The sequence below is a fragment of the Cyprinodon variegatus genome, unplaced genomic scaffold (assembly GCF_000732505.1).
Source record: "Cyprinodon variegatus isolate N-32 unplaced genomic scaffold, C_variegatus-1.0 Scaffold346, whole genome shotgun sequence".
In the NCBI taxonomy this organism is placed as follows: Eukaryota; Metazoa; Chordata; class Actinopteri; order Cyprinodontiformes; family Cyprinodontidae; genus Cyprinodon; species Cyprinodon variegatus.
The window spans coordinates 6,846-20,120 of NW_015150799.1; the positions used below are offsets into that span (position 1 = coordinate 6,846).

The 13,275-nt window shown below is 36.3% G+C and overlaps 1 protein-coding gene across 1 annotated transcript; it reads left to right on the top strand.

The window, feature by feature from the left end:
• The first annotated feature begins 828 nt into the window (after positions 1-828).
• On the top strand, positions 829-11,897 carry LOC107091665 (membrane progestin receptor alpha). Its single transcript, XM_015385725.1, has 2 exons — positions 829-1,022; positions 10,189-11,897. Exon 2 carries the CDS (start codon positions 10,202-10,204, stop codon positions 11,258-11,260), a length of 1,059 nt encoding a protein of 352 aa, XP_015241211.1. The 5' UTR covers positions 829-1,022; positions 10,189-10,201; the 3' UTR covers positions 11,261-11,897.
• The last annotated feature ends 1,378 nt before the right edge of the window (positions 11,898-13,275 follow it).

The window sequence follows — 13,275 nt, forward strand, 5'->3', positions numbered from 1 at the left end:
TTCACATTTTGTCATATTATAGCCATAAACCTTAATGTACTTTACTAAGAATATATCTATTCAAATCACACAAAATAGCTAATTTTTGTTAACTAGTTGAAAGCCATACACTGTTTTTAACAAAGAAAATTGGAGAACATGTGAACTGTGGACAGACAGACAGACAGACAGAAAATAAATATATGATAGATAGATAGATGATAGATAGATAGATAGATAGATAGATAGATAGATAGATAGATAGATAGATAGATAGATAGATAGATAGATAATAGATAGATGATAAATAGATAGGTGATTCATAGATGGATGATAGATAGATGGATAGATAGATAAAAAACGATGATGAAAGCAATAAGGACAATACTTGCTGAAAGATACTGAATGAAAGTGACCATTTAACCCTTGTTGTTGTGGGTGTTGGTTTCCAAGCAACAGTACAGGAGACCAATCACCATGGCTGCAGGTGAGATGTCCACACGTGGAAAAAGGAACAAAGACATGTGTAAAGTTCAGGGTTATATAAAAGTCTGTAAGGTGATGCCAGTAAACAAAACTCAGAATTTACATATATTTGTGAAAGTGGCATTACGAAACACGATCCTATATATTTATCTTACTGTAAGACCTGTGTAATAAAGTTTAGAATACTGAGGACTAAATAATAAGCAGTAAACAGTATCACTGATTAGGATCAATACAGTAATATCAGCACCCAGGCGCATTGAGACAGAGTAGCAGTGGGTGTATGAGTGAAAGACAGTGGAAGTCTACTAGGGCAGAAGTGAACCGTGATTGGTTGACATAGAAGCAGAGGGGAACAACGTGCACGCTGATTGGTTGGAAAGGCTTTCCGTCAGAGCTGGTTTCCTCCAGCAGACGAGCTGCGGCCGCCGCTGCCTTAGTGACGGTTATCTTCTGCCAGTCCGGCCCATCAAATAATGATATCCATGCTCTGCACGGCTCTACTTATTTCATCGACGGACACACCTGACTCTTCCTACTGATTCTCTCCCGGAAAGGTAGTTTTTTCCTCGTTTCTTCTGTGCGACCTGATGGTTTGTAGCATCAATGGTATCTCGCCGCTTAATATCAGACAGCATACCGAGAGAGAAGCGCCTGGAAGGCATAACCCGGACGGCTTTTTAACGCTATTCAGCGACTATCGTGATGTTAATAAACGTAGAAAAGGCATCATCAGAGAAAGCACTAAGCCAAGCGTTGATCTTAGATTAGACTGGAAATTTAGTTTCCGATTATTTCAATTTAAAAAACCGCGGATCAGGTGCAGATCAGCTCCCAGCAGCAACAGGCCCATTTAGGCCCGGTTTTAATTCGCTCAACCCACATAAATTCGTCTCATTTTGTAGTCGACGTTGTTTGTTCTCCCTCATCTATTAATATTTTAAAGGATGTGAGAGCTTTCTGGACGCTGAAGGGCGTGGAGCTGTGATGGAGCTATGTTACGTAATCCTCCATTCATCTGTCACGCCTCTCCTCCTCATCCTCTGCACATGTTCATCTCTCTGAGGCTGATCTGCGCAGGGAAGGGAAGCATACAAATGGGATCAATAGCAGACATGTTGGATGTATGGATTCAAAATCGAATTGCTAGACCTTCATTAAAGGCGAACTGGACATGGATGCACAGATAACATAATGCATTTTACAACTTCAGCCCTGTTTTAAAACGTGATGGCATTTTTTAAAGGGTAGACCAGAGTCCTCAGGGGAAATTCTGATGAAAGCAGTAAATATCTGATTTACAAGATAGGATCTCTGAAATATCTTTATTTTAAATTCAAAATTAGTAGGAGCTTGAGTTAACAAACTGATGTTGTAAGCAGAGGCGTATCCAAAATTTTTTTATAAGGGCAATAACCAATGAATACTGAGGGGGGGCCGAAAATAGATAGGCGCCAGAACCTCATGGTTAATCTACACTGTTCCAACAGGAAAATTAACAAGCACAACATCAATATTTTCTAAATAAAGACAAACTATACTTTCCTACAGCCTTTGCTAACAAATAGATGCATATATTTAAACATTCGTCTGGATAAAAGGTATAGTGGAAAAAATTCTTTCAGGTTTGATTTCTGGGGTGAACATCTTTTCCATTGTCAGTACATACCCACTTTTAATAATGACCATTATGCATAAAATTTATATTTAAAAGTTTATTAAGTTTTTATTCAAATTGTTATTTATCTATGATTTCAATTAAGACTCCTAGAAGACTGGCAGAGAGACGATTTTCTCTGTAACTTATATATAATGCAAAATCTATTTCTGAAAAGAGCATGAATTCCATACTTTATATCTTTCATTTTAGTATAATGATGTGCATAATTAACCACAGTCTTTTTGATGTCAAGTAATTGTTTATATATGAAGAATTTAAATGTTTTAAATATTCCACTTGAGAGTATTACTGCTGCTACCATCTGTATTAGAGGGAAATAATTGGTAGGGGTGGCCACAGCCTGGCCCCCCATCTAGCTCCACCCCTGGTTGTAAGCACGTGGACTTTTAGCTGTCTGAAAACAGCTCACAAAAATGACTAAGCATTTTATACAAATGATGATTTAGAAACCTTTGAACTATTTACATTGAGTAGGATGTTAAGACAGAAGCTGATGGGTGTTTAAACAGGAAATGAAGGTTTGAGCTAATGCTCCACCAATGATCTTCCTGTTTAAAATGCCCTACAAGGAGACCATGTAAAGCACTTCTTGTAAGAGTAACTGTTTGTTCTAAAGCAAGGGATGTAAAGAGCATTTCAGTATTAGTTTCATATAAAAACATCCTTGGTTGTGTACTCTCTTTCCGTTTTCTCAGTGATTCTGTGTGAATAAACATCAAAAAAGAAATCACACAGATGGTTTAAATACAAATATTCTTTGAAGATTAGGGTTGTTTAACATGGTAGGAGTCAGAGTAGCCTCTTGGACGAGTACTTTATATTTACACAAAATACAAACGTCAACAGTTACTGTTGTTTAAATATGAACTGCTTACAAACTTTTAACAGAAAACAATAAATGAAAAACTTTTCCTTTAAGACAGATCCTAACCCTCATTGAACTACAGTTACTACTGAGCCTATACCAACCTTAAGCAAAAGATGATCAAAATTCTTTTCCTACAAAACAGATCAGTTTATGTGATGTTTGTATATATTCGCTAACTTTAACTACATAACTACAACTTAAAGGTATAATGAAGGATTTTCACGAAATTTTTAAAATGCAATCCACATGCACAACCCTGTACCTGCTCCTGAGAGGGGACGCCTATTAAACGCATGCGAGAGCATGTGCAAGCACATTTTTTCCTTGTGCACCCTCTGTTTAAAAGTTGTGGTTTGCATCACTCATATAAGCTTCCTTTCCAAAAGAGTTTTGCCATTTTTCCACTATGTCAGTCCCATCACCGGAAAGTGAAAATGGGGATAAGCACGTAGGACGGCCTTACATAAACATATCACCAGAATGATTGACAACTAGGTGGACCACTTATTTTGATGATCCACCTGGAAAAAGAACATCCTCCACTACACCTTTAACTACAACTTCAGTTACATATTGTCCCAGCATCCCCTTTCTGCATATCACACCCTAAGATGTTTAGCCCAGCCAGGCTATTGCAGATCTTTCCATTTTTAAAACATTATTATTTAAATGTCTCATTCATATACTGTGTTAAGGAACAGTTACTTACTGGAAGCAAGTTTATCTCTGCACATAGAAAAGTGCAAAGTGACAATAGCAAACATGGCCAACAGAAACTTGGAGATGAAGCCAGAAAGACAAGGAATTAAAATGAAGGAAAAGGTTGTTGTGTTTTTATAAATCCACCAAAGTACACAACCCAAGTTTGAGATTATTGTCAGAGCTTTTTCTCAAGCGGAAAACCTCAATCTCCTCTGTGGATCTAAAGCTTCTTTCATCCACTATCTCATCTTCCTTGCTTTTCTAACTAGCATGGCTAGTGTCCACTGCTGACCACAAACAATCATCCGCCCCTTCAGCCATCACAGCATACATGTGTTGAACCATATAATAACTGCAGTGCAAAGCACTTCCTGTCTGTAATGTAGGGTTGAAACAATTAATCGGATTAATCATGATTAATCGATTATTGAAATAATCGCCAACCAATTTACTAATCAATTAATCGTTAACTGAAGTTAAGAGACTTAATCATGCCTTTATCTGATAGAGCAACCCACTTAGAGCATTAGACTGTAATAAATAAACATTTTGCAGAAAAAAAACGTTTTCTTCTTCCAATATGCTGTATCCAGAATTCCTCAAGTGGAAAAATTTTAGCTTCACCTGGTTTAATTTTGTAAAAAATATTCTTTGGTGAACCCTTGGCTATGCGATTATGAATTGATTAATCAAAAATTTGTCGACGGTTTAATTGATTTGCAAGATAATTGTCAGTTGCAGCCCTATTGTAATGGTATTAAAATTTAATCTCTAGGTATTTACAAATATATATCAATCAATCAATCAATCAAAAAAAACAAAAAACAACAAAACAAAGTTGGATAAAAGCTAAATATAACATTGTGAATTTTACACTCATGATCCCAACATGCACATACTATTCAGAACAAGGGCACATCAGCAAAAAAACAAAAAAACATGCTTTACAAGACTTTCACAAAATGTGCCTCACTCATTATAATTAGACTCCACAAAACCTGTTTTTAGAATTGAAACGTGGATGAAAAGATAGGAGACACTCCAGAGGATACAAAAAGGCAGATAATTATCTTGTTAAACAGCAGACTTAAGAAATTTACTGTTGTGATAAATATAGCAAAGTAATTGTAATGGTTTTCAGAGCCGAAATCAAGAACCCTGCTCTCCTCTGCTTTTTTAAATGCCCTCTATATTAATGAGGGCTACAGATAAACATGTATAAAAGCCTTGGTACAGCCTCATCTTCCCATCAGTTTTAGATTCTAGAAAGTATTACTATTTAGTAGAAGAAAAATTACCTTGTTTTGAAATATTTGGTAACAAAATCACTAGCTGCATTCCTGTTAACCATTAAAATTGCATAAATTTTAGTTCACGAAAATAAATTCTCTAGATCGAAAATGTTCTTTTTCGATTAAAACGTTTTTACACTTCAATGAGGTGGGGTTTTGGACGTGCAAAGCTTCAAACTTTTTTCACATCACGTGAGTCTGCAACTGCTGCACACACCTTCTGTTACCAAACTTAAAGACTGCTTTTAGTAGCTTTTAGTTCCCACTTTTCCCAGTTGAACAGCAGATGGTTTGAGCATACAGAATGGGATCTTTGTCTATTGTTTCTTTGCACAATCTCTCTGGATTGTTTAGAGTCCTGGGTTGTCCTATGGGGCTATTTCTGAATTTCAGCCCACATGTTTTCTGCCCATTTCAGATTGATGCTTCTGTGTCTGGTTAACTATTTTTCTTTCAATTCAATAATTTCCTCAGGATGGTTTTCCTGTTGAGATGCATCTTCATTCTTGTAGGCAAAGCAACAGCATTTATTTTGTATGTCTTGCTATTTAAATGTTTTAAATCTAAAGGGGTTCTAATAGCATTTCCTATCCTCCACTATGCTTAACAGTTGCCCGTCATACTTTGTTTGATATTAGACCTTCCTTGATTAATTATTGAGTTTCCAAGGTTTTTTTTTTACACCCCTTCCAATCCTCTGTATTGCATGTGGTTCTAAGATAAATATGGGTCCTCATCCTGCATGGTTTATCAGTTGTTTTTTTTCTCACCTTTTTATTTTTGTTCTGAACAAATATGAAATTTTAGGCAAGTCACTCTATTGTGATTGATAAGATTAAACACTCAATAGGCTTACCTAAAAAATCCCGGGGTTAAACTTTAACACGTTTGTGCAAAGTAAAATTGAAATATAATCACAATAGCAGTATTGGTTGAAAAGAATCACAATTTAGATATTTGATCAAGTCCCTCAGCCCAAGTTGTCAAAGTTAAAATAATTTCCTGCCTAATAAAATAATTGAATTTACTTTTTTAGTCTTATCAGCAGCTTCCCTTGTTATTGATGTTTTGAGTAGCAACTTTTGGCCTTTGTTGTAGCACATTTTTCTTTCCCCATTAAACCAAAAGTCATGGACTGCATCAGTTACATTAGTGTGATAGGAATGGTTGGGGTGTCAGTAAGTAGAGTTTGTTCATTTAATGCAATTTTTTCCCTCGGAGTAATCAAATAAAATATAATTTTTTTTATTATTATTAGTAGTTTAGAATAAGATTATGCCAGTGTTATTATTTGGTTTCCAGATGCATATAAATACATTTGGAACATTATTGAATATTGTATGATTTTTCATTAACTCAATTTGCTTAATGAAACACAATAATCACACACAGTCTGATGTTTTCAGTTGCCCTTTTTTCTTTCAATATGTTGATTTTCTCCTTACGATAAATGAAAAACTGCTTTTAAAGTCAAACAAAATTGGAAATGTTCTTTTTTCCTTCATTATATAAACACCCTTAAACAAACAATGTTTTTTTTTAATCCTTTTTGTGCTGCTCATTGGTGCTGCCATCTTGGCATCCTCATCAACAAAATAACACACAGTCACTCAAATCCCATGAGTATATCCATAGTGGTGGGATACCAACTGCATCAGGCCTCGGAATATTAACATGAAAGGCAATGATCCAACTCAATAAATCTAAACATGCCAAAAAGCCACCTGTATGCAAAGGGAAGTGGGGAACAAGCAGCAGCAGGGCTACAGTTAATCAGCACAGAATGACTGATGTGCTTGCAGCTTGATGGGAAAATGTGTTTGCACTTTACTTAGTGCAGTTTTTATGCCACTTTTGGGCTTCTGGTTCAGGTAATAGATCAAGGATATCTTTTAATCTACTTTTGTTATGTTTCGTGGCGTGTAAATTATTATGTAGCATATGTCAATTATAAATGTATCAATGCATGTTAGCAAGAGTGTGATTTCTTATGAAAATGGTTGCAAATCATTTGACATCAATTTCGTAGAGGATTAGAATATTATAAGATACCTTTAAAGATATTAATGCAGAAATTTGGGCTTAATAAAGATTATGTTCAATGTTTTAAACAGTATCTGTAATCTGACAAACTAAAGCCTCTTATATATAAATATCGTTTAGATAGCCTTACAGTGACACAGTGTGAGAAATCCACTTTAATAAGAACAATGTCAGTTTGTTCAGCTGTAATAGTTAATTATAACAAACTCATTACTTCCTGTTACCGAAGTGGTAGGAAAAAAGTTTAAATAATCCTATTGAATTAGCCAAAATGGGAATTGATGGCTAATCAGCCCTTTATCTACATAGAAAACAGAATTTAGCTGACTAAACTTTGTTCAGTTATAAACTTAAGATTCCTCTTCTGGTTTTGCATAAGATAAAAGGCAGTTAATAACAGACTACACCTTTACCATGGAGGAACTATGGAGGACCAAGAGGGTCACTAAAAAACAAAACCAGTTTTAAATTTTACGTTTTTGCAATTTTAAAATATGCAATTTGAAATCCATTTTGAAACGTCTTATCTAATGTCACATTTTAAACTGAATTAATAAAAAGGAATCGTAAATAGTATTTATTAAATACTTGAATTTGAAAAGGAATTTTAAAATTCTGTTTATAAAGGGAACTTTCATAACCAAAGTTCATAAAACTGATTATAAATACCTTTTCTGATCACATTTTTTAAACGGTCATTGCTCTATTATTCTGTTTCCATTTTCTTGCATTTTAAAATCTTTTTTGACACTTTCTTTTTGCTTTACCTGCTCCATTTAGCTTTTTCTTTAACCCTTCTGGTTTCAGAGCACACTGGAAAGCAGTTAAACTCTCCCAATAGTTAGGCTGACACACCTGTTTAACAAATGAGGGAGCTGGTTACATCTGAGGAATAACTGTGATTGGTTAAACTGGTTTAAATAACCATATGTTCTTAAATAACTAAAATAAAGGCAAAAGGTTAGAGCTCAGACGTTTTTAATGAAGTTGTTTTATGACTGGCTTTATATTGAAAATGAAGATTTCTGATTTTATTTGCTGATAGACTGGCGACCTGTCCAGGGTGTACCCCGCCTCTCGACCATTTACAGCTGGAGATAGAAACCAGCTCCCTTTACAACCCTAGCAGGGATAAGCGTGATGGAAAATGAATGGATGGAATGAATTTGTTGAGAAGATGTGCCAAGACAAGAGATCGATAGATACAAGCTTTCTTTAGGGCCGATCTTGAAAGCAACTATTTTAACATTAGTCTAACCAATCCCCGATATGTGGGAGCACATTTTTAAAGCTGATGTTTCTTTTTCTTTCTCTATTTGCATGATACAAATGACACCGTGGTAAAAAATGTTACTCCTGTCTAAATTTAAACAAAAAAGCATTTATTAACAAATCAAACAAAACATTGACAGTAGATAGCAAATGAACAAAGGAGCAATGCACTTCACGTGATCTCAAGTCATGGCTGCTGAATACACAAATGAATCAGTGGATGCATGCACATATATCAGCCAATGGCGATAAAAAAATTATAATATCAGCCAATGTATTTGTCTATCTCTATCAAATACATCATACTTTCCCTGGTAAACCATGCCTCTCGCATTAGGCCTTATCCTACAAGGTAATACAATGAGACACACAGAAAAAGTGTAGCTGCAGACCTTTTATGGTCTAACTAAAACATCTTTCTTATCTTTACTCTGGGTAATTTGCAGCAGATCTGTGGTAAACTGACCATTCAGCTGCTGTCCCACTGACAACTTTACAATGATAGCTTTTACCTATGCAAACACTTCCATTAGTAATGGAGCTAAGGTCACCTTTATAAATAGTAAAATAAACACGCTGAACTTCCTAAAGCTCAGTCTTCAACAGTGACATCTTGCATCTCTATGTAAATGAGTCTATATTGGAAAACCCAGGTAACTAGATATGCCTTACCTAATATGTCAGCAGCATAGATAATATCTAAAAACAATCATTAAATGTTGAGTTGAAACCATCCAATCTGACTAATTGGATGTATCAATTATTATTCACATATGTCCCCAAAACAAGCCTATTTTATAGTTGCCTAACTTCTTATGCTTCAGCAATTTTAGTTACTCTTAGCACAGATACAGTATTTCCTCCAGCAGCAGAACCTAGTGAGTGAAACTGAGCTCATGAGCTGACTTCCTCTTTTCCAGGTGATCACAGCTAATAAATAAAATAAGAACTTCATTTATTATGTGTGTCTTTTAGTGATTGCAAACACCAATGGGTAGATATATCATTTTTGGATGATCTTGTACCCTATATGGGCTTTTCAGTCTTGCAAATGCAATTTCCAACGAAAACACATTATCAGCTAGTACACCTCTACTATGAGCAGAAAACTCACTAAGACAAATCAGGACATGAACGTCTGATCACAATTTACATCATATTCCATGTTCTTATTTAGTCCCAGGTGTAGAATACCATCTGAGTGGACGTTCTTTGCCTGAAGACAGCAGATCATTCCCTCTTATTGGTTAATTTTTTTCTCGTAACGAAAAAAAGAAAGATAGTAATGCACTGCATTCAGAAAGAAAACTCAGAAAGCAACTAATTTACCAGCAATGTCCGATAGATAAACACCAACATATTATAATTTATTTCATAAACTGTTTTACATAAACGTAAAGCTCAGAAATTAAAATAATCAAATTTAACATATTTTAGTTCATGTTTAGGTAGTACACATTTCAGTATTTAAGTGTCGTTTAGTGTGGATGTGCTAATTTGAGCATCATCAGTAGCTAACAATTAACCAGTTTAAAAGTTTTTAGCAAGGAAAATCATTCCTTTCTTTTCTATTAGGTAGCATGACCCTACTACACAAACAGAAAAATGTTTGATATTCTTTAAAGTAATCTACTTTGTATCCAAACTGACCAATACCTCAAAGAGCCTCAGGAATAGAGGAGGAATCAGATTGCACCTTGATAGACACACTCCCCTTTGACCGGACATATTAAGCTGTTTTAATATTGTATCATTAGGAACACCAAGTAAATGTTTTTCTTATAATGCTAGATATGAAGTCACAAATACACACAGAAGTTTTTTCTCTGTCAGATTCAACTGTTCATTTCTTCTTTCCCCTCTAGTCTCCTGGTTGCGATGGCCACAGTAGTGATGGAGCAGATTGGCCGGCTTTTCATCAACGCCCAGCAGCTCCGACAGATCCCTCAGCTGCTTGAGTCAGCCTTTCCAACACTGCCTTGCACTGTGAAGATTTCTGATGTCCCAAGGGTGTTCCGCGAGCGTCACATCCTCACCGGCTACAGGCAGACGGATCAAAGCTGGCGGTACTACTTCCTCACCCTCTTCCAGAGGCACAACGAGACCCTCAATGTGTGGACCCACCTTCTGGCAGCCCTTATTATCCTCGTGAAGTGCCAGGCGATCTCAGAAACGGTGGATTTTCTGCGTGATCCCCATGCCCAGCCCCTCTTCATTGTCCTCCTGGCAGCCTTCACCTACCTCTCCTTCAGTGCTCTTGCCCACCTCCTCTCTGCTAAGTCAGAGCTCTCATACTACACCTTCTACTTCCTCGACTATGTCGGGGTGTCTGTCTACCAATATGGCAGTGCTCTGGCTCACTACTACTACGCCATAGAGAAGGAGTGGCACAGTTCAGTGCAGGGTTTCTTTCTGCACACTGCTGCATTTTTGGCTTGGCTCACTTGCTTCGGGTGCTGCTACGGCAAATACGCAAGGCATGATCTGCCCAAATTTGCCCACAAGCTCCTCCAAGTGGTGCCCTCTGCCTTGGCTTACTGCTTAGACATCAGCCCGGTGGTCCACCGTATCTACAGCTGCTACTGGGAGGGCTGCTCTGACCCAATAGTGTTGTACCATGTCTACCATGTGATCTTCTTCTTAATCAGCGCCTATTTCTTTTGCTGTCCACACCCTGAGAGTCTGCTCCCTGGGAAGTGTGACTTCTTTGGGCAGGGCCACCAGATCTTCCATGTGCTGGTGGTGGTGTGCACCCTGACGCAGATTGAAGCCCTGCGAACTGACTTCACAGAGCGCCGCCCTCTCTATGAGCGCCTCCATGGAGACCTCGCCCATGACGCAGTGGCGCTTTTCATCTTTACCACCTGCTGCTGCGCTCTCACCGCATTTTACGTGCGTAACCGTGTGCGTGCCTCCCTCTATGAGAAGAAGGAGTAAAGACAGTTTATCCAAAAGCAAAGGGTATTAATTTATTTGACTTTTCAGTGATGGTTTTAAAATAATTAACGTTTTCGTCTAATGGAAATATTGGTTTGTGAAAGTGACTTTTGCTTATCTCTTCTGCCAAACTACAGTGAAGTAATGTGACTGAGGATGTGATTTTGTGACTTACAGAGAAGAAAAGGGAAACTTTGAATTTGTCAGTAGCCATGCCAATTCTTATTTAACTGCTCTACTTAAAGATGCAACAACTTTTATTTTATACAGCTCAGTAGATGTATTAAGTCTTTTTAAAATGCCCTCTTAACTTTATTCTCTATCAGCTACCTGCCTTAATCAGATTGTAGCATTTAAAGTTATTCAATACGTTCACTACAAATTTATAAAAGAGAATTGAATCATCCAAGCAATATCTTTTTACCTACAGAGTTTTGCCCAGCCCTTTAGTATTGAAGCATGTGTATCTGTGATTTAAATGGATAGTCTTTAATTTTTTTATCTGAGGTTCTAAAAGGCTATAAATTCATTATCTCTTATAAAGGATGCTAGAAGTACATAAGGTTGTAAAAAAGAAATCCCCAGACAAGTGGCCTCACAATGAGACATGTTGAAAAACTTACCTTTTTATTATTATTTTTTTATTATTATTATTATTATTATTATATTTTTATTTAAGTTTAAGCTAAACGAAGCTTCACTGTGTTTCACAGAAAACTACACAGACATAATTTATTGGAGAAAGCTTATTCAAATGCACACAAAAATTATTTTCTAAACAAATCTGAAAAGGTAGAATATTCCTCTCAGGGTTAATAAAGCGTTCTTGATGAAATCTGGCCTTAAGTCTGAGCTCAGAGGAAGCAGCGTGCACTTCTGGGTTAGAGGTCATCATGAGGGACTGATCAACCAATCAGAGGCAGATTTGGGGTATTTAGGATAAAGTGATTGGTATGCTTTTCCTTTAGAAAGCTTTACTGACTATGATTATAATTAAACCAGATTTTGTTTTACTTAATATCTTCATTAATTTTCCATAATCAAAATGTTCCCACCAATTTTAATTTTCGACATCTAGATAGCTTTATATATAGATCAAGCTTTCAAATGCAAGGGGAGTAAATGTTTGTCCATTAGGCAGAAACAAATAGGGTCAGCATGCAGAGCCTGCATGCATGCATAATATGCAAATCAATATAGGATGCTAGCTGTTCTCTATTGTATTGCACATGTTAAGATAGAAAGGACATTTCAGTAGATGTTAATGCTTTTTCGTTTCATGTCTGGTCTTTTTTTCTTTTCCAAAAATGGAAACGATTGGTTATTTGGGATGTTTTCATATTAACATTTTACAAAGTTGTAAAATGTACAGGAATTTCAAATTTAAGGTCTGACATAATCAGTGCATTCAGTAACAACATGTCTGTCTGTTATGATAAACCTTAACAGGTCAATAACCAACTTTACCATAACATCCTATGAAGGTCATGGGCTTCCCATAGTTTGGAGACCTAGATCTGCATTCTCAGATAATAAGGAGTTATTTTGGTTTAACCTTTTTAGATTTTCCACGTAGATATTTGAAGTGATCTGGAAAAAAGCAGCGAAAAGTTGAAGTTGACATTTAAGGAAGGTTATAGGAACTCTAACTATATACAACTTCACAGAACCTCTATTAAAAGATTAAAACTATCCATTCATTTTATCCAAGCAATGACAATGTTACGCATAATTTAGAACATTTTAGAAATGTATTTGAAAACCACATATTGTATTTATAGAAGCCAAAATATTTATTAGGTTACCTACTTTTAAAAATGAGGCCGGTACTCTGTATAGGTTCATCGATGGATGACTGGAGTCTTTTTCGTTTAACGTAACAAGTATGATTTCTGTCGTTTTTTGATCTAAGGGCTGAAACGTCAGCTTTCGCCTCACATCCCATGATGTCAGTGCTTTGCGTGCATGTTTTCAATCAGTGACGGTGACGAGAGTTGATCCACAAATGCCAAGTC